This window comes from Synchiropus splendidus, chromosome 4 (genome assembly GCF_027744825.2).
Source record: "Synchiropus splendidus isolate RoL2022-P1 chromosome 4, RoL_Sspl_1.0, whole genome shotgun sequence".
Lineage (NCBI taxonomy): Eukaryota > Metazoa > Chordata > Actinopteri > Syngnathiformes > Callionymidae > Synchiropus > Synchiropus splendidus.
Window position 1 is genome coordinate 25300175 of NC_071337.1, and position 23085 is coordinate 25323259.

The 23085-nt window shown below is 40.2% G+C and overlaps 1 protein-coding gene across 8 annotated transcripts in view; it reads right to left on the reverse strand.

Moving 5' to 3' along the window:
* Positions 1-5314: 5314 nt before the first annotated feature.
* Positions 5315-23085, reverse strand: part of celf2 (cugbp, Elav-like family member 2) — a 205354-nt gene continuing 187583 nt past the window's right edge. For 2 of the 8 annotated variants that reach the window (XM_053861709.1, XM_053861715.1), the window contains 5 exons: positions 20983-21117; positions 16978-17088; positions 14280-14459; positions 12397-12540; positions 5315-12153 (listed from right to left, as the gene is read on the reverse strand). In XM_053861709.1, the coding sequence (XP_053717684.1) occupies positions 12026-12153; positions 12397-12540; positions 14280-14459; positions 16978-17088; positions 20983-21117 (698 nt within the window). In that variant the 3' untranslated portion in view covers positions 5315-12025. Of the gene's footprint in view, positions 12154-12396; positions 12541-14279; positions 14460-16965; positions 17089-20982; positions 21118-23085 lie in introns of all 8 variants that reach the window. The other 6 variants (XM_053861707.1, XM_053861710.1, XM_053861711.1 and 3 more) reach the window with 4 other exon arrangements.

Sequence of the window (23085 nt, forward strand, 5' to 3'; positions counted from 1 at the left end):
CTGAGGTCCATACAAGAGCTTTCATTACATCATATATACTGTAACGCCTCTCAAATACAGTCACGATGATGTTTGAATGACCTGATTAGATCTCAGCGAAACGTATGTAAACAGACAGAGAGTACTTTTCATTATTTTCACTTCATGGTTCGTCTCAACCTCTTTCTCTAAGGACGCTTTAGCGCTGCAGTTAAAAGAATAGTGTCTGCTGCAGATGGATCGGAGGAGTCGGACTCTTTAGCTAGCAGCTCATATATTCCCTTCTGTTGTGACGTGATTGTCAGAGCAACACTCACGTTTGCGCACAGAGGTGTTGTTTTTGGTGCTGAAAGTCTTCGAAAATGGAACATTTCCGGTGCAGCCCTCATCATGATGCCTCATGACTAATGCATTATAGACGAGTGCTTAGAGTAAAGAGGCTCAGAGGTCACTGAGCAATGTAACCATTGAAACATTGAACCAAGTGAAATACAAAATGATACTACATACTCTTAATAAAGTTGACAACTGAGGGGTTTGTAGTGGGGACCGTTGCTGCTCTGACATATGTAGGCAGGGAACCGCTGAAAGTGCAGACACGGGCGAATGAACTGGTCCATTTATCCACTGAATCCACACTCCCACATTTGTAGCGTTCACAATTGAAAAGTTGAGGTAAAAACCCCAAAAAAGAAGCGAAGCCTGACCCTCTCTCAACTTCAACAAATCCATCTTCTGATCTGACAATCAGCTGCTAGCTGTTAATTTTCATTTGCTCACATCAAACAGTTCCCTTCCTCACATCCTTCCTCCATGATCCTGACAATTTCCTGCTCAGTGGCCCGCTCGATCCACCTCTCCGGTGAGCAGCGGGCATCCTGCCTAACAGTTCCTCCGTGAAAAGCAGCTTCCCTGGTTCCGTTGGGAACATGGCAGATTAAAAAGACCAACGTGTGAATGTGTTCGCGGCCCCTGCGGCGCGTCTGTCTCTCTTGTGAAGGCGTGAATAATAAACTAGCTGTGTGGTTTGGTGGCAAGAGCCTTTTATATCATCAAAAGTTAAAATCAGAGGGGCAACAAATAGCCTGCTGAACCACTGAATAATGCATCTGTATTTCACCTGAATCTCGTCCCGAATAAGAGCTCAATAACCTTGAGTACACTGGCAGAAAACAGCAGCTTCAGACGTTTTATTTAGCATAAATGCTGCATTATCAGCCACAAACAGTCAACGTTGTGTTGATCCAGTGTAGCCGACAGACTTCCCGATACATTTTCCAGACTTAAAGGGACTTGAAATAAAATAAGCATCTCACAGCAACTCTCAATTACTTTCATTTAAAAGGTTAAGAGAAGCTAAACTGAGACTTTCTTTAGTGCTGTTCAAGTCTGCCTCTCGAGCCTGATGATTTCCCTCAGTGAAAGATGAATATCTACGTCTGTAAATCAGGTTTTCAATCATCTAATCTTCCTCCACTTACCTGTTGCGTGTGTCATCAGTGATTACTTGACAACTGTGGAACATGCGCCAACAGCATCCTAATGAGACGCTTGAACCCCATCGACTCACTCCACATTCAGTCACGCTACCAAGGAACTGTGTTCTCGCAGTCATGAGCCAACTCACAACCACCAGTGGTGATGTGGTGTAGGAGGAAACATTTCCCCTTTGGTTCTTGAGTGTCCAGAAAACAGGTCAAAAGTCAAGGAACTAGACCTGACAAGTGTGGCGTACGGTCATGCGCTCAAACCATATGAACCTGGAGTGCAACAGCACTGAACAGGATTCAACAGAATGGTGCATGAGCTCAGTGTCACGTCCTCAAAATGAGTTGGACTCGAAAAAAGTTGGATGTTTTCAGCAGAATAAACCATTAGGCTGAGCTAGACAACTGAATGCTACACGGTAGTTTATACATGCTAAAAAAGAAGATGAAAGTAAGTATCACGACATCAAGAAAAAGGGATGCATTGAAGTTGGGATTGATATTAAAGAAAAACAATAGATACAGATCAATCGTGGATACAGTTTCTTTAAGGGGCAAACACGCTGTCGAATGTGATGACAAGACATCCATGATGGAGACTGAATGGGATTTCACTGATGGATGGAAAACTGAAGTTTCTAAACCTTCAGGATAGGAGCACAACAGCTGTTTTGAGCAAGACTTTGCTCATCCCTGGAGCACTTCCACCCTGATGTTCAAGCTCATGAGTACAGATTCAACTTAAATTTGATCAGTCTAGGATCAAACGTTCAAATGTGATTCATCGTGACTAATTCATTATAAAACCTTTAATTCATTCAATTTTTCTTTTTAAATGAGACACATCCTATAGTTAAACGGCTTCTATTTTCAAAGTTACTTTTAGTCACTGTGTGCAAAAGATCACTTCAGGTGAACCACAAAACCGAGTGGTCACTTTGCCAACAGACCATTGTCTGGCTTTCTTTTATTAACAGAACTGAAAACCTAGTCACTAAAACCGTGCCTTTATTTTCACCCCATCATGCTGTCGGACATTTATTTTATCTTCATAGGTAGACACCATTTGAAATGTCAGTGTCCTCATTCTACCAGCATGTGGCAGCAGAGCTGTGGAACTCACTCACACAACCCAGTAGAAACCAGTCGAGGGGTTGATAGAGCTCGGATGTAGAGCAAGCAATACTGCGGAGGCCATGTGGGCTGTAGGGATTTGGTTGGTAAATCAGAACACCCTCAAATTTAAACAGGTCTGTCCTTGTCTCAGGTTTTCCTGAAAATTATATTTACACAAAACAAAACCTCCCTGGGAAAGTTATGCAGCAAGTGTCAAGTGAGGAACTTCATCTGAAAAATAGCTTAAACTGCTTTGGGGAGTTTGTTTGGTTGCATCTAAAGAGACACAGATGAACAAAATGTGGTAAATCTGAATGGCAACACGGACTCTTTCATGGGTTATGCAACAATGCGTAAAACCCACACGTCTGTCCCTGGACTCATGGCATCTGTTTTGCAGTGGTGCCAGGATGTCCTACATAGCAGACTATACAAACCTTACCTTGAAGTCTGGGCAACAGCTGGTGTGGCCTGAGCTTCCATTCACACTCACCTTTTCAGCAGGAGGACCACTCATGTTGCATTGGGCCAGCTCTCAAATTCCGCTTAATAACGCACAGCATCTGGTCAGGTTGCTCCAACAACCTTTAAAGGTGACGGTATATCAAAAATAATCAATCAAAGAAAAAAAGGGGAAATCAAATCCCCACCTCTCAATATTTACTCAACCTACTGCAGAGATATTGCCAATAATCTGGGTGTAATATTTTCCCTCTTTTCATACACTCAGGGCACTTTATTGTATCGCTTGTCTGAACCTCCAAATCAATATTTAATAACATGACCGGTGCTGCAATTAAAGAAAAAAAAATGGTTTAATGCTCCATAAGCACAAAGATGACAGCTATATAATAATCGTTTTTTTGCTTGTTTTTTTTATAATAGTTATAGAGATGTAGAATTATGGCACGGCAAATTTTGAAGCTTTCACTGGTAAAAAGCAGTCAGAGTTTATGTAACTGTTTGGAGTACATTTTACATTTGACAGGTTTAATAAGCGTTGAAACACAAATTGAATAACAGGCACCTTGACAAACTGCAGGGTTTAGTCAAGACAGATATCACTTATTCAACTGGGTATGTTGCAAGTGAAAGAAATGAATGACTGTTAACCATTGTTTGAGGGCAGTAATATCAACTTAAAATTAACTTTACAAATTAGATGATGTACTTTTTAACTTAGTTCTATAATCACCATCTCCATGTATCATTTCCTATTTCATTTAATATTAAGTTGATGGCACAAGATCAAATATCTGTAACTGCATTCAGAAACTTCACTCTCGGGAGAGACTGAAACACTTTAGTTCCATGGCACAGTAGTATTTAATGAGGATAACCTGCTCTGGTCTGTATCTCCAACAGCTGCAAAGTTCAAGGCTCCAGAACGCCATGAAATCGTTCCAGAGACTGAGCTTACTTTCTACTCTTAATTAGCAGATGCTTAACATCATTTAGCACATGCAATTTGATTGAATAAATGAGTGAGGAAGAAAAAGAAAAAAGAAATTTTCCAGTTTTTAGAGGTAAGATTCATGAGAAATTGGATTTTGGTTTGTGTGAGTGTTTATAATTGAAGCGCGTGGACATTTCCTGCCCATCAGCAGATAGAAGTCCACACTGCAACAGAGTGTCACGCCTTCCAGGGTTTCGCTTCCAAACTACAGGTGACCACTTTAACCTTTGACTTCTCTTTCCTCTGGTTCTACAGGCGATGCAGTTGTGACGCTGAGACAAACTGGAGTGGATTCTGAACAAACAAACAGAGATGTAGCCCACGACAGCGGACGGCACTGAGATCAGGGTCAGTGGTTCAGGATGAAGACAGGAAAATATAAATGCTGGATAAAACAAGTAAGGCGTAGTGTCGCAAGTTAGCTGTCCATGAACAGCATCTGAATCAAATCACAGTCTACAGCGTGTTTGTAAAAACAACACTTTTTTGTTTTCTCCCAATAAGCTATTACTTTTGTGTCACTTATGCCTGAAAAAAGCAGAATAAAACTATAAATAAATATATTTCATTGAATGCAGCTGTTAGCATAACAATGTTTCACAGTAAAGTTCAGCCCTAGCAGAACGAAATGGACTGAACTAGAGAGCTGGAGAGTTTTCCCTTTGGTACTGGATGCACTCAAAAGTGTGTCAACCAAAACTAGGAAGGAAGGATAACATTGCTAGAACCTTTGGAGCTGTGTGTAGGAGTTCAATGACAAATCATTGCTAACCCAAATAACTCATAGCTTTCATATTAACAATGTTGCTTGCTCTTCCCTTGAGCTTTTAGCTCGACATTTAATAGAGACATAAACCTTTAGCATGAAGGGAATATGATGGTATTCCACAGTGTTTCCTTCTTTTATTGCTAGCCAACAGAACCCTTTGTACTCCTTACTTGTTAAATCCAGTTTTGATTTTAGGTAGTGTTAGGTGGAATAGGTAGTCCTTCACACTTGGGCTACACAGAAATATACACAGAAATATACATACAGAAATCTCGATGTATATTTACTATGTCACGTGGAAACAGTGCAGTGAGTGAGTCGTCACTAGTGATGGTGGCAAACCTACCATGAGGTAAGAACACGAGGAATTAAAACAAACAAACAAACAAACAAAAAAACAATAACAGAAGTCTATGGGAAGAAAAGGAGCATGGAGGGGTAGAAGGTTTGTAGAAGAACAATACGACATCAGACAGCCACCGGAACATAACAACACAGAGAGACAAGTATTAGGAAAAATGGTTTAATATAGGAGACAGAAGCAAAAAACTGCATCACACAAGAACATACGTTTACAAAAATAATTCTGACTGCTTCAGCTACACAGTTAGTACACAGAGAAGGACAGAGAAACCGGAAAAATCTAAATAGCTAAAGCAAAGAAATCAAATAAAAATAATAATTAGTAATAATAATTAAAATAAAAAAAAATCTAATAAGTCAATCTCTTTATTAAACTAATACATTAATCCACGGAAGGTGACTAAATATTACTATTCCTTCTTTTTCTATAATTGTCTTATCGTGTAGACGGCACAATACAAAAGTCAAATGAAACTTACCCCTGTTGTATAGACAAACTTGCTAGTCATAGAGAAAAAAATAAAGAAAATTGGTTTACTTGCTTTTTTTGTTTGTTTTTTTTTGTCTTCGGAAAAAAAACAAAAAACGAAATAAATAAAAAGTAGAAAGAAACATTGAGTGAGGAAAAAGAAGTGAAAGAAATAAAGCCAAAGATCTTCTAGAAAATCTTATATCAAAAGCCAACGTTCTTGATGCCAGCTCGAAATCATTCTGCGGACCGGTCACGGTCAGGCCACACCACCAGGCCAGACAGCTTTTTTCTAAGATTTTTCTTGTATCCTTTAATCTCCAGTATAAAAAATTCCACTGGTACAAAATGCATAAGTACAATCAGTTGTAGAAATAGGAAAGCCTGCATTTTTTGTTCTTTTTAAATCCCATCCAGTGACAGATTTCCAAGTGTTGTCAAACAAACATACATCACGCTTACAGGATCCACTGAAATGCATTGACTTTGGCTTCTCTCGAGACAGTAAACTACCGAAAAGAACTTCACCTTTTGAGAATCAGAAAAAAAAAGGAAACAGAATAAATTGATAATTTCTACAGACGACAAGCTCTTTTTTCACGGCACGGAAAAGAGAAAACACACAAACATTTTTCCTCCAAAAACTTGACATAAGCCATAATGCAAAGAAACGACAAGCTCATTTTTTTTTTCCTTTCAGATTTCATTGTTTGATAAATAGCACTTAAGAAAGGAGAACATAGAAGTGAACAGTGACAAGATAGAAAGATTACAACAAGCATTGGTGATGACAGCCCCTGAGGTGAGCCGCTCGACAGGAACGCCGGATCTACGACCCCGTTGTGCTTCGACATTGAAACAAAGACAGATGCTTCACACGAGACTGTGCAACTTCAGGCTGTGTGCGACTCGGTGAGATTTTGGCAATTCACAACATCGTTCGGAAAAGTGAAAACAGACAGACAGGAGCGGAGAAAGCGAACAGCATCGCGTCAGTAGTCGCCAGCTGTTTTTGTGCGAGACTGTGGTCAAGCAATTTTAATTGGGTTTTAATAACACAACTTGGTACGTCGCTCATCTCCATTACACCGGAGATCACGCGTGGACCGTAAGGTAACTGTTGTGTCTAATAGTGTATGAATATTAAAAAAAAAAAAAAAAAAAACGATTGAGAATAATTTTCCCATTTGGGTTTATTGGTAGTTACAGAGCGTTGCATTTGTGCTCAGAACTTATTTTAAGTTCTAAGTCCTGCTGGGAATCTCTTCATTTATCAGGCACCCCCTGAGTTCACAGTTTCAAGCGCAAATGGAACGTAGCATAAGAATGCGAGACGCTTTTGCCACGAAGCAAGGATGAAAATAATCTAGAGGGGAAAATTGCTTCTCTTAACACAATTTAATCCTGCGTTATTTTAGACTTGCCACGGGTCGAAAGTATGAGAAGCAAACCTAACAGGCGGAAAGAAGTCGAGGTACTTGAGACAGCTACCAATGATAATATAAGACAACTAAGTTTGTCCGGTAAGATTCACATTGCTATCAGCCCTGATACGTTTTGCACCCGTCATACGACCATTCTCCAAGTTGTGTAAACTAGTTTGGTGTATGTCACGGTAAGGCTGTTTCTGCCGCTGCATCCTTGACGCTAGATTAAATTAGGGTCAGTAAGTAGCATTTGTAGTAGAGGACGATGCGTATGTTATTTTCGATGGAGTGCTGTTGCGGCATGTAAAGTCGTGTTATATAATACTGCCGTGGTTTGAAGTATTAAAGCTGCATTAATACTGCTCGTTGAACTCTTCTTTGTCTAAGCATGATGCTTTTATTACTGCACTTCTACATGTACTTTATTCCCAAAAAGTCTGCAGGCGGTGGGATCACTCAAACTTAGCTATTGGTTTGGTCTCCGAGAAGGTAATGAAAGCGGTATTGGCTTCATCTCGTCTGAGCGGGCCGGCGAACGTGACCCTTCCTTCCTCGTCCAACAGGCTCTTTATTTCCCCTGTCGCTATTCCAATAAGACGTCTCCTCACATAGCCCTGTTTCTAATAACTGCGCTTTGCCTGGGAGACAACAACCAAACGGAAAAGGGCGTCCTTCAAAAAGGATTGTTTTCCCGGTATTTTTTTAATTTCTATTTCCAACACTGCAAGGTTATTTTGACCTCTCTGCTCCAAAATGTGAGAAAGTATACACGAAGGTGAAACCTGGACTTGGCACATATCACTGACAGACTCACAACATCTTCTACTCGTACGACACTCCCTGTTTAAGGCGACTGGTGAGCTTCTGTAGAAAATAATGTTGTCTTTTTTTATTTGTTTATTTTTTGCAGACCCTAAAATAGTCTTTAAGGGAGGGGGCAGTTGAATAGACTGACAACATTGTGCCATGTAAACTGTTCGACTATGAAAATGTCAACAACACACTTTGGCATTTAACACGATTTTGGCCCCAACAACATCACAAAGGATAAAATGTTTGTGTAAAAACGAACGTCGGACCATCCCGCCTTCCTCTGACGGCTGCATGTGCTTTTCCTCAACAGACAGCGGGTCTTGCCCTGTGCTTACATCATAAAAGCAATCTTGACTGAGGTGATGCACACCAAAAATATAGAATGATCCTCGGCGTTTGAGACAAATGGCACCGAGCTACAACTCAGAAATCTTTTGAATCCAGCAAAAAGGGACAGGAGGACGCAGAGAAATAAGGCTTCGCGTATGACTCTCACCTCAATTGTTCGTCGGAGAAGTGGTGTGCAAGAAAGACAATCCAAACGATACACGCCGAGGTCTGATGTATGTCTGTGAGTTATAATAGAGAGAGGAGTGCAAAGATTTGTGGTAAGGCTTTGATGAAGAAATCGGCTGTACAATGGCTAAAAAGATCAGTGCATGATTTTTTTTATTTTTTTTGTTTTGTTTTTTGAGGGTGTGCATTGTTAGAGTGCGCACGGTTGCGGGTGATCGCGATCGCTGTGGAGGCGTTCACACTCAGGGGCTCTCATGTACCACAAAAAAGTAAACTGTGAGGTCTGCACGAGAGTGTGTGTCCGTGTGTGAGTGTATATAGATATATATTTATATATATATGTTTATGACACATGGGCACTTTTTTTTACATCTTTACAAAGAAAGAAAAGCAAACATGACATTTTCAGGCAACAAGACCACAGAATAGCAAGTTAACAAACTCTTTTTTAAATCTATATTTTAAATATGTGGGATCCATACAAAACACTTATAATAAAATACCCATGTTATCAAATAATTTCACAAGAAGTACACAGACGCGCTAGGCAGGAAGTACCTTCTGAATTTGGCACTAAAATCCACTGATCTCGTCTTTTTTCATTATAAGACAAATTCGCTGAACAACAAAAACACATCTAAATATTGTTTCCCACGAGAGAAATAAAATAATGACATTGATGCTTCACAAGCCGACATTTTATATATTTATATATATAGATATATATACTTATATTTATATATATTTTTAGGAATTCTATATAGGCAATTAACAAACAAGAAATTTATCAAATAGGGACTCCTTAAAAAAGAGGCAACTAAACAGAAAATAAACGCAGATATAGTAATATGAAAGGCTTTGTCTATTGTTCAAGTAAAATGATGTTTTTTTTAAGTCTTCTCTTGAAAAAACATGAGACATGTAAGACCGTTAGTATTGTGATGAACCACAACTTAAACTCACGAGAAGCACTGACGTTAACGCAGGTTACACGTATCGGTTTTCTTTTCGTCTATACATTTAAACAGTAGAAAATATAGGTCATTTCATCATGTGCATTTAAACCATGGATTGTCTATCTGTGAGTCAGTTCAGCAAAAAGGTGACACAAGTAGGTAGCATTTCTCCCCCCCAAACAGGGCAAATGTCTCTTTTTTGTTTTTAACCTTTAAACTACTACTAGAAAAGTGGTTCTATATATAGACTTTGAATGAGAAACAGAGCCACTTAAAATGGCCTTATCAAAAAACTTTACACTGCCTGAAAAATGTAAAAACCATTAGAGAGCTCTGAGAGAGAGTCTAATATTGATCAGACAGTTTTTATTCAAAACTGTTTGGAAGTAGTCTTATTTCTCAGAGAAACTGGCGCCGACTGCTTCTGGCACGCCATTTCCTTCTTTTCCTGCGGCACCAGAAGCAAGACGATGCGCCAGTTCCTGTTGTGAACTTTCAAGTTTACTTTAAATGAACAAACAAAAACGAAAAAGAACGATAAAAAAAAAAAAAAAAAAAGAGAGTCAAGAAAATGCACACTGAATGGACACTTTGCCACAGGTTTGTTTTTCTAAAAGAAAACAATATTCATAAAAATCTCAGTCTTTTTTTTTGGATTTTCTTATGAATGCAGCGTAATATCTATTTCACATTGATTCGTACGTACCCCCTCTGTTGTCGCCTACCTCCCTGAAACCCTCCTGGATTTTAAATGAGGTCACATGCAAAAAAATAAAAAATAAAAACAAATCCCCCAAAAAAAAACAATAAGAAAAAACATTTAGGCGAAAGAAAAATAACATCAAAAGAGTCCAAAAAAATATCAGTAGGTGGCGAAGAAGAACCAGGTTTTTTGATCAGGTGAGCTCGGAAAAGACATCGGAAAACAATGACGGGGAACGTGGTCACTTTTTTGGGGGTGTTATTTTTTGTTTTTGACAAAGTTTTTTTTGGACACCATTGAGACATGCTAGGCAGACGATGAGCTAACAGGCATGGAGATGGGTTGTTCTAAAAAGGGAAAGAAAAAACAAGGGAGAGGAGAAAGTTACACACAGAACACCACACCACTGAAGCATTTTTTTTTGTAAATCAGGAGAAACAACAACAAACAACAACATTTACTTTTCACTTTTTTTCTAGTGGTATAGAAAATAGCTGTCTACTACTTAGCTCAAACACAAACACGACAGACCAAAGATTTATCCTTCACTGAGACGTAGGGAAAAATATCTTTAGGGAGGAGGGTATAATATTTTAAAATCTTTGGAAGGGTCGACAGACAAACACACACATGAAGAAAGTATCTGACACAAAGTGGCCCCATGATGAAAAGACAGCATGGTGAAGAAAGGAATGAATGACCAGCACACGGTACAATGGGAATCAATGGATAAGCTGTGCAGTTTCAATGGCAGTGGATTCTGTTATGATCAAGATTTCTGCTCTGAGAAAAAAAAAAACACGAAAAAACGCCAAAGAACCGAATTTTCACAAGACTTTTGAACAAGGGTCTATCAATGATGCAGTATATTTAATAGGAGTCCAATAACTTAACAATAGGCAATAAATAAAATCCTTTTTTTTCATCTGAGGCAGTAAAAATGTTGTATAAAAATAGAACTGCTTTTTTTACAAATAAAATTTACAGGCCTGTGGCATTCTGTACGTGATTTTTTTTAAACTCTTGCAACAAACGTCAAGTATTTTCAGTTACCCCTTTACCACTTGTTTTTTTTGTTAGCAATTATCAAGCAATTCTGGATGTTGTAAATGTCCGACATGCTGTGATCACCCTTCTGCAACACAGACCAATGTGATCTGACCAAAGAAGAGTTGTTGCAAATGTTCATCATCAAACAAAAAGGTAATTTTTTACATAAATAATACGCTGGAGTTTAATTTATTTTTGTGGCTGTAAAGCGGAACTGCGGCGGGCTGACGTTGCCACAAACCAGAGGCCACTGATGTTTTGCCACCTTCACTCCCGGGTTTTCGCAGGCTTTTTGTTTTTTTTTTTTCCTTTGAGAAGCAGCAGGGGCCTGCAACCAACACCGAGGAGGTGAAAGGTAAAATATGCATATTGGCTTACATATTAAAAAAAAAACCAAACCAAAACAAAACTAAAACCCCCTACACCAGGCCTTAAGAATGAAAAAAAAAATCATGGCTCCTCAGTCTTTAACCTGTTTCTGACCTTCTGTAGTCATTAAAAATGTATAAATAATCATAGGATATAAACAATAAAAAAGCTGCTAAAAGTTCATTCATTGTGAAAAAAATTGCACAAAGTAATGACGGAAATGGAAGTGTTCATGTGTGTTCAAACAATAACAGTATAATAAATAAAAAACTGTTTGATAAAAGCAAAAAACAAAACCAAAAAACAAGGCGTGTGTATCTCCCTCAGGGTGGTTATAGGTCAACTCCCACTCCTTTCTCTCACACCTCCATCCCACCCCCCACCTTTACTATCTCTTGTGTCGAGAGGTCGTGGCTCGGTTTTCAGTTTTTTTTTGTTTGTTTTTTTGTTTGTTTTTTTTGTTTTTTTCTCTTGGTCATTTTTGCTCTCTATTGTGGGGGGACTTACCCTAGCAGTGCTAACATGGGGAGCAGATAGACCCTAGAGCTAAGATCAGTACGGTTTGCTGTCGTTCTTGGAGCGCTTCAGCTGCACCTTCAGCCGCTTCATGCCGATCTGGAACCCGTTCATGGCCTGGATGGCTGCCTGTGCCGACACTGGATTGTCGTAGCTGACAAAGCCTGCAAAGAAAGAAAATCAAAATAGAAAAATAAAAAAATAAAATCCATTGGTTTATCTATGCATCCACCCACCAAAGCAGCAACTTCCACCATAGCGATCCTGAGTCTGTGGTATCTTTTTTTCTCAACTTTAACTGTGTTACTCTGTTTCAAGTAATGGAACTCAGCGGAACACTTTTGTCTTTAAACACACCATTGACGGTCATACCACAGAAGAACATTCTCGTCAGAGTGATGTCATACCGAAGCACTTGCTCAGGTTTGTCTGTTTGTCAATGAAGACTTTGGCAGAAACCACATTTCCGAAAGGCATGAACATCTGCAGTATGTCCTGGTCTCCGAACTCCTGGGGAAGGTGGTAGATGAACAGGTTGGCACCTTCTGGACCTGATGGGATGAAATGAACACGTTTAGTGTTGTTATGAAAATAAAAGAAGCAGGACAGGCTTTCTATTGCACCGTTGTCAAGCACAATATCTGATGACCCGTGGGCCTCTTTTACTTCTAAACACACCATTGAACTAAACACTGCGAGAGATGAAAGCTTCCCTGGTCTACCAACAATATTTGATTTATTGTTCTCATTCTTTCATTTGTTCTTTCACCAATGTATTCACACTCATAACAGGGTTCACAGGTCATTCTGCAGCCCAACATTACACCAGCGAACCATGACAATATCCTCAAATGTGTTCCGTAGCTGCTAAATGAAGCATTAGTCACAGCTTTGTCTGCAAAAAGGGCTTCAAACTCGCATTAGAGAAAGGCCTTTAGAAATATTAACAGAGATGAAATACTCAACACGTAGCGCCGCTCCTTTTTGTTCCTTTTATTAAAAAAAACAACAAAAAACATTATTTTTTAAAATCATTTTTGACTTGTTTCAGTGTCTGGTGCAACAGTTGTGAAAAAGATTGAATCTTCAGCACTGTATTTCTTACCGCAACTTCATAGATTTTGTTGCTCAAGCATGGAAGAATTAATAATACTTAATACCATGCATATCAACTACTTAAAACTGATGGCCTGCACAAGTAGAGGAGCACATTGGAACAGATTTTTAAAAAGAGGAGAATTGTAACAATAATTTTTTTGCTACAACACAAACAATTGAAATGTAATCAGCACAGTTAATTTCCATTATCCATGTTGTTGTTGTTTAAGTGACTTAAAATAGAATTCAAGTTCTAGCTTTTCTCTTATCTTCTTCTTATTTTTATTTGATAGCACCAGGTGGTCCATGAGGAATGACTTCAATATGTTTCTGTTATTCAGGCACTCCACAAATCAATATGGTTGTTTGTGTCTCCTTGTTTTGCTCTTGTCAACTTGATTCTTTTTGTAGTCTAAGGCTTCAAAATATCAAAATATCAAACTTTGAAAGGAGAATGTACGCAATGGAATCCAACAAGGGTGTGTGCTAGGTCCTTTTCACCTTTCTCAGTTTACAAACTTGCTTGGATTGGTCATACACTCTCATGGTTTCTCGATTCACAGAGTTGCCATGACACAAAATGAATGCTCACATGACCATGGCTGTCCCCTCTCTAGGCTAAAATGGTGGAAGAAGCTTCTCACTGACATCCAATCCATTCATCCATTTAGACTTGATCTTGTTAGTAGGAAAAACCTATGGTGTCATTCTACTGCTAAGACTACTTGAGGGTCGTAACTTTTGACTTGTAATATTGTTGTAGTTGTTTTTCTTGGTTTGAACTAGGCATGTCCCGACACCGATACCGTGGTACTCACACTGAAACTGGCCTAATTTGCTGTACTTGAAAACACTATGTGAAGATATTATTTAGATTTTACTGGAATAGAACAAATGGAACAGTGCGACTGCAGCGTGACACGGTGTGAAACCTGAGACCAAAGCTGAGTTGTACTTTTAATTCAAGAAAATTCCAGCGGATTGTCAACTATAGCGTGTGGCTCCAGAACATAATCCCGTGATAAACCAGTGAATACTGTATATGCAAACCAGATTGCCGGGGCTAAACTTGAAATGTTAAAAGTTAAATCTGTGTTTCTGTCATGCTGACAAAATAAATAATTTAAAATGGTTGTTACTCGAGGACGGCTTTGAAAGCAAAAGAAGGTGTTCAACTTCACCAGCTACTGACCCTCTTTCTGGCTGCCTGCAGCCCCTTGTTGTTGCAACAGAGACTGGCTGTAGAGGGTGGGCAGCGCTGCGGCGGCATACTGCTGGATCCCTGAGTAAGCCTGCGTCAGCGCGTCCATGGTTCCTGCCGTCCCGTTGGTGAGCCCTGCGCCGCCCAGGCCGCCATTTAGTGCCGCCATACCTGAGAGCATTTGAGCAACTTTACATAAAACCCAACAATAAAAAGAAGAAGAATGCACTTACTCATTAACGCTCCCATTGAAGGTTTTTGTTTTTTTCACCACATATACACAAAGCACACAACTACGACGACATACACTACAGATTTGACTTCAAGCCCCCATTCCACATGGCTTTGGACATCAGATCAAAATGTCCACCAACGTGCTCAAGTGAAACAGGGGCTCGACTACAGACAGGACAATAAGCACACAACAGAAGTTTCACACAGACAATGAAAATATGGTCAAAGCGAATGACAGCGTGAATCATGCAGTCATGATTGTCACTCAGAAATATGGTCTTCCATTGTACGGAATGCTAGTGACAGCTAATCTGATTCTGGGATGGTGAGACATTGACACCTCCTGCTTGTGACGTTTCACTCTGGGGTGAAAACAGGCACTCGGAGGGGGTGCGCAGCTCTAACACAGCAGAAACACTCATTAGCTGCATGTAACAGTTTAATATCATGACGGAGGGCAACTTGTCCGAGGGGGTCTGACATTGGCTGGGCGTCCTGTCGTTTCGCCGTCAGACACAGTGAGATAAATTATCAGCGCGGAGCTCCGGATTATAGGTCACTCATTTATTCAGGAATAATTGCACCGGTGACCTTTGCAATTCAATTAAGGCTTAGATGTGTTTAACTGAGGGTGGTGGGTGGAGGAAAGTGCCCTCTTGTTTGAGAGGATGTGTGCGTGTCTTTGTCCACGTGCGCACGACTAGAAGCATATATGATTTACACAGAGGATACAGCTACTCTAGCGGCGAGAAGTAAAGGTCAGTGGAGAATAATGTGGTGGAAGAGGCCGCTGGTACAGGATCTGCGCTGTCATAACAGAGCTGATTAAGACCCCAGACCCATCTCCCCGGAGGTTAGAGGCTGGACAGGCTCAGCTCAGCGAGCGGAGCAAGACGGTGTGTTTGTGTTCAACGAGTCTAACTGGGAAAAACACCCAATCTGTAGTTTTGTTATCAGCAGAAAAGTCTTTCATATGCTATTTTAATTCAGTCATCATGAAATAGACGTTCAATTACATTTTCTTAGGGGCTTCCCTTCTGATAAATCGCTTTGTTTAAAAAAGTTTTTTTTGTTGCATTAGAAATGTCATTTGATATTCAAAAGTTGAATGAAAATCTCCAATCACAAACATTTATCTTCCCTTGTAATGGCGGAGTTCAAGACAACTTTTCTGGTAAATGTGATGCTATTTTTGTGTCTTAAAGAGTTTGCTCTCGAGCCAGTTGCGACCTGCTTCAAACTTAATAAAACTCTAAAAAACTGAGAAAGTTCTTCATCGACATACAGTCTGATATAAATCTATATGTGAGCCTTTTTGCAATGACTTATTGGCATAACGCTGCTGAAAAGCGTGTCTGGATTCAGCACAGATAGTTGTCCATAACTGGCAGCTGAGATGGAATACAGGCTAAAAAATATGTTCCATTTTGTGAGATTGCAGTCGCAAATTTGAGTATTACACAACAAAACTATGTGCATGTACAAGACTGATGCTGGTGAAGTGTAGTCAAAATGGCTGATCCGCAGCATTCATTGGCAGTAGATTTTTTTTTCAACATAAACAGTGACAAAATGTATAAATAAATACACAGCTGTGTTCATTTACTTATGGTGTGTTCCAGTTGGGCTCAGACCTTGGAAATTCCAAGTAAACCTTCCTACCCCCGATGACGTCGCCTCATGTAAGACTTCCCACCGCTAGTACACAATCCAAGACAGGTTCCCCAAGCAAAGTATTGAATCAATGAAATACGGTTTGCATGAATGGAACTAACACTGAACACTGAACTGAACACGCTTATCAAGAAGTAGCTCAAAACAAAGCACTTTTGAGAATAGCCTTGTACTGAACAGCTGTGATGCCAGTCCCACCTCCAACTTCCCACATCTGAGGTAACAGGAACGCAGCATAAAAGAATGTTGATCATATGAGGCCATATTGCTGCTGACTTACTTATAAAGAAGACCGTCATCATCATTTGAACTTCCGATAGATATTTAGCATACAGCTTAGTCAGCAGTTACACTACACTTTTAGCATTTGACAGTATTCAAAGTGCAAATTAACTTTGAGTAATGCTTTGGAGCCAACACACAACTGCTTTCAGATATTTGAACTTGCTCCCAAAGTGAGGAAACCGGTGACAGGAGCAAAAGTTAATAGTAAAAAATGCTAAGCGAGTGGTAAATGGGAGAATGGATTAATGGATAATTCCATGATCAAATGCATGAATATAAAAGAGAAATACAGAGCAGATCACAGCATGGTGAAAGTGAGTGACAGAGTTAAAAATGGCACTCAAAGTAATAACAACCTAATGATGCAGTAACAGCGTTTAAGTCAGGTTGTTTAAGTTGAACATAGGTCTCTCAGTTTCACCTCGCTGTCACAATATGAGATGGTGTGAGATGAGATGGGATGCATGGCAGGATGAATACTCACTGTTGACGCTACCTGCTAGTGCATTAATGTTGTTCAGGCCCACAGTGGCGCCTGCCAGGCCCTGCAGGGTGCCCAGAGAGGTCAGCGAGTTCATTGCTCCGGCGTTGGTACCTGCCGTGGTTCCTGACGTGACAGAAGACGGGCCAGCAAGGAAGGGGAGGGAGGGAATGCAAAGGGAGAAGGAAAGGAAGGATAGTAGGAGACAAAAAAGTTAAACATTAAACAGATAAATCTGACATTTTATGCTCCAGCACTACACACTTTATTCCCAGCAGCTGTTTCCATACATGTAAGCCCTGAAAAGGCAGGACAGAAAGCTGATTTTGTCTCGAAGGCGAAAAGTTAAGTTCCTCACACAGTGATTCTCAGCTGTGCAGTGCTAGTGGCACGAAACTGAGCCTGTGTGTTAACAGAAGCCACTGAAGACTGAAGATTTTTATGGCGTCATTGCTGCATGAACTCTTTTGTCACAAGCTTCCTGGGTGCGTTTTAGAAGCTCTGTGACGCCACGGCCACCTGCTATGCAGTTGAACTAGTAGTGAATTATAGTGACACACGCAGAACAATAATAGTAAAAAAAAAAAGGGTGTGGGTCGAAAGCAGCATGGCATAGGAAAGCACCCATTTTCAAACTAGGAAAGTAAAAAATGAAAAATAAGACATTTTTGCATTTGGAATAATAGCAAAAAATACACAGAAAAGAAAAGAAAAAGACTACTTTCCCTCTAAAACTAAATGGCTGCATTAATTCCATACCTGTTTGGCCAAAGAGATGTGTGTCATTGAAAACATTTTGGATTTGTAGTTTAGATTTTCACCTTTTTTTTGGACAAAAACATCTCAGTACGGTATGCATTGAGGTACAATGGAAGACAAAAACGTAAAAATACAAACCTCAATTATACAAAGGAATTAAAAATATTCCATTTGAGAACTCGGGAAACTTAAATGTTTCACTTTAAGGAAGAACTTTTAAAAATCAAGTTGCGTCAGGTGAAACATGAATGTGAGACCCCCACACGACAAAGCATCCCCAGCTCATGTGTACTTAAAGCATATTTGAATGCATCGAAAGTATGATCCAGCTACTGAGGCTGTCCTTTCCCATCACTCCAACTGGGAGACAACCAGAGCCCAGAGTGAAAGTGGAACGCGGCGTTATATTCAGCAGAACTTTTTCCTGCTATCATAATGGGAAATTGCTCGTCCTTGGTAGACGCGCTCTTCTCATTTGCCTTATCAGTAAGTGGCGGGCCAATACCCTTCCACTGCCAGTTAAAGCTTCTCGCCACGACATTAATGCTGTGGAGGCTGGGAGGCTAATGGAAAAATCACAATATCAATAAATTCATCTTTTAAGTGGAAGGAAGAAAACTAGAAGCAATTTAAGAAGAATCTGAACTCGAAGGTTCACCATTTCTCAGTAGTAGTTTCACTCTTTCATATATACATATATGAGACTTAAACATCGCCTGTTATTGAATATAACAAGCAGCCTTGACAGGAGAGAGAACACTGTGGAGAGAAGGAGGAAGTAAAGCAGGAGCAAGTGGTGGTACCGCTTACAGTGTCAGGTCATACATCAGATTCACAGATCAAACTACTGCACGATCAAATCACAAAGACCAACACAAGCAGACATGCGCTACACACACACACACACACACAAGTACAATAAGGGCACTGTGTTTTAAGCAAACAATACTAGTCTAATCGAATCGAACCGTGTTGTCACTGACACCGAACAATGCACAGTGGACACAAGCTCACACACATACACCTGCACACACACCAATAGTGAGATGGCGGTAAGGAGTGCTGTTTTTAGCCCAGATATGAAAATAAGACTTTAAACATATTCATTTACCCTTGGATTCATCAAAGCGAGGCCAACAAAGCAGGATTGCTGCTGAATATATTAGGGAATGGGGTGATAAAGGAAGCGTTATGTTGGCACAAAAAGAACGTGTTGGCCTGTCTACATGCAGAGAGATTCGAGTGGCAATCAAACATTTTATATCAGATGATCAAAATAAATCAAAATAAAAATCCCATTTTCATCCCATAACATTTTAACAGGGTAGTTAGAAGATTTGGTACCACAAAACAAATTCTTAAAAGATACCTTGAAATTCCATTAAACATTTTTTTTTATTTTTTTGGGACTGCAAAATGAAATTTTACAAACATACTTTTGCAGAATGTGTTTGTTTCGTTCTGGGTATTTCATTGGTTGTGAGCTTCTGTTTCTGTTTTGGCGAAGCCATCTTGGACTGCGTACCTGGAGTGGTGAGGGACATAACTGGAGGTTTCAGAGTTCAGTAATTATCTTCAGCAGAAACATAAATCGTTTGTATCCATTTTCATTTTCATTCAGTTGCGTATTTATTTTTTACGTTTAGTTTATCAGTTAGGCAAGAAAAGTTGTTTAATGGCACCAGATTTTCCAAAAAAGAGGCATGTAGTTGTGATTTACTTTAAATAATTCAAAGACTAATTGAGTCTCAAATGAGCAAATGCCAGTCAGCAGCAGAGGAACTGTACTCATCAAAGTGTTGTGGCGTTTCACTGACACATGCAGTATGGTGCAGAGTTGCAGCCAGAGCTGCTATAAAACTGCCATTCACAGAGAAAGAGAGAAATAAAAGAAGGACTGAGAAGCTGAGCGAGGAGAGGACAAGAAAGAAAAGACAAGTGCCAAACAGCTCAGTGGAAGCGGAATGGAAGCGGCGTTCATGTCAAGGAGGCAGAAGAAGGACTTTTAGATTTTGGTGAAAGCGTTTCAAAGTCATGCTCTGTCGGGGAGTGAGCTCCGAAAAAGACAACAGAGAACCACGGTTGGTGGAGCAAGGCCCGAGCTGACATGAGAGTGAGGGAGGATGATGAAGCGGAAAAAAGGAACTCGTCAAAAACAAAAGAGGAGGATCAGAAACGACGAGGGAAATGAGAGGGAACATTTTAAAAAGATATTTCACTTTGAAGAAATAAAATGCAGGAATTTAACAGGCTGTTTAAGGAATGTGTGTGCGAATGTGAACATCACCAGTGGCCAATTCGATCACTTTTCAACTTAAACATCACTTTTTTTTTTCATTTAACTTGAATATGGCACAAGGAATAATCTGAAGTCCATCAGATTCAACTCATATCAATCAAAAGGGACGAGAAAAAACGTTACTGAGCTGGAAATGCTAGAACTGACCATCAGTCCACTGAAAGTAAAAAGTGGGTGGACTTCTGTTCAAAGCATTAAAGATGAGTCTGGCAAGCACAACTGATTTACATCTTAAAAACCTTGCTACCAGTCATTGGTATCTTCATTTTGACTCTTTAAATGTATTTAAAACTATTTGTTGGCATCAACTCATGCGTTCAGAGTTGGGTGTACGGTAAAATCTTGAGTAGGCTGATGATAAAATTGTAGCTAATCTGGTGAATGAATCCAGGAATTACCCACATTTACATTAATAACTTTGAGAAAATAAGAAAACGAAAAGTGAAAATATCTTGTTCGATAAAGACAAAGAAGGTGGTGACAAGTGGCATGGTATTCATGCAGGAATAAACGGAGATGAAGCGCACGACTACACATAACTAGCTGATTTCCACTATTTCTCGTGATCATTTTAATCCTTGAGGGGCCTGGCAACACGGAGAAGCCGGTCCACCAATGAACAATAAGCGTTCCTGGACACAACGTGTAGTGAGCCACACACAAAGAGGTCACATGAATACACACAGATACATGCACACATATACGGTGTGACACGGGATGAACTGCTCGGTGATCACAGACAGAGGGCGGCGCGACGACGACAACACAAATTCTAAATGAAAATGGAAGATACACACACCATAGTCAACAACCGACAATGACTCGGCAACGCTGATGGTGGTGGTGGAGGTGGTGGCGGCGGTGTGCCGGGATCATGGGGCGACAACACTGGTGATGGTTTACGATGGAGAGCAAAGGCAGGCGTTGCCCCCCTCACCCAACCGGAGTGGCTGCGGCATTACCTGGGCTGGCCAATGCTCCCAGGGAGGCGGCGTTGGAGGACAGGGGGTTTGCGGTGGAGGGGCTGGCTGAGTTTTGGGCCGCCGCCGCCGCCGCCGCTAAAGTGGCCAGGTTCTGCAACTGCAGAGCACTCATACCTGGAGAGAGGAGCCAGAGAGGGTGGTGTCAAACCTGGGGAGCGAGGCGTGGCCGGAGGGCCTGGCTGGATGGGGACAGAGTGTCAGATCCGATCGTGACTCGCCCAAAGGGAAAGCGTGCGAAGCCTGGAAACTTTTAACTCGACACCATGAAGGCAGGCTGCGAGTGTAAAGACAAACGCTACAGCAGCTGATTTCTTTAATAAGTCCCAAATGTCTGCGAGTCAGTCGGAGCAGCTGCTGCAGAGTTTTGGTTTCTGTGAGGCAGAGCAGCCGTGGAGGCTTCAGTAATCTCTGCGATTTAGTCAGATCTGCTTTTTTCGTGAGTCTCAACAGCACTTCAGCAAGTTCAGTGAGGAGTTTACGGCGTTAAATAGAGAAGTTTGGAAAATAATTCAAGACTTTAAGAGCATGACAGTCCTTGAATCAACCCAAGGTTGAAAAAGCATGAAAATATTCTTGATGTTGTTTGGATAATCTTCTGGGTCCATAAACATTCATTGTTAATGTACAGTACAGAAGCTAAATATCTACTCTGATCATTGAATGAGGTTTTTTTTATTGATCCATGATTGAAATCGTGGTGTCAATTCTGCACTCATGGTCGACTCAGTATTCTGGAAAAGTACTCACAGTCTCACAGTAACAGTAACTATTATAACTCAGCCATAAACAGGTGAAGTCGCGTCAGAGTATCATACTAGTCCATATGACATGAATGCAGCTGTAAATGTAAACAAGCCACACAGTATTTCAAAAATAACTTCTATTAAAAAAACACTAACATAGATGAGTATACATGTGTGTAAAGTTCCAAGCAGGTCTCGTGTCGCATGGCCTTTTAATTTTGCTTACCGGCTACTACTACTAGTTAGAAAATACAAATGTCTTGCAAGACGATCAACATAGCTTCATAGAAGTGTTCTGTCTTGGCAGTTTCTTTATTGCTTACTCTTTATTTAAAATAGCATTGTTGTATGTGATGTGTCACGTGATAAAAAGAGGGGCTCTTGATTCTGGGACGAGTAACTACATCAAATCAAACGCATGCTTTCTTCAATTCAGCTAAATATATTCACAGAAAATAAAAATGAAAGTTTTTTTTGGAACCTGACTGCAAAACAGGATACGTATATTAATAGTGTCTTCATTCAAAATTTTCAATTTGTGACTCAAATGCCAATGTCGCTTCATGAAATACAGCATGTAAATCAATCAGCTGTTAAAACAGTTAGCGCTTATATGGTGAATCTACACCAAAAAATGAAATGTGCAATATAACATTGGTAAACAGCTTTATTGTGATTTGAGTGTTAAATGCAGCAGTATTAAAACTGCTGCAAGAATAAAGAATGATCCATTAAAACAACATTCTTTGGTCGATATTAGCCAGTTATGACAGTTACAGTGCCTGACAGTTTTTATTTCCTTTAGTAGTCAAACCTCAAATACACACACAGTAGCTTTAGATCAAAATAAAACCTAAATGTTCGTAGTTGTAGAAGTTATAGCTATTTAAAGATGACAAACGGTGCAACAAGCTCGAAATGCTCTGTTCTACATAGGGTGACAAGGACTACAAAAATGGCCGGCATGCCAAGTTCTGCTTTCTACTGATCTATGATGTCGGCATAGGGGCCAGGGGCATAGGGGCTAGTCCAGTTGGCCCTGGTAGCAGCAGACTGAAAACTAAACCTAAACTAAACAGCAGGAACTTCAGGAAAAAAGCAGCCGCAGTGAGGAACTCGGTCCAGAAAGTGTGTTGGGGAAGTGGTGGCATGAACAGATTAGAATTGCGCAGCATTATTTATGAAACTACATTACTTGGAATGGACGTTCGTTTATATGCCGTGGCGACATTTCTCCTGACTCCGGTTAACACAAAGAAAAGCCCCTTTAATCTCCTTCATTTGTCTTTCGGCGTTTCCCGTTGCCACTGCGAGTCTGGCTCCCGCACTTTAAGTGATC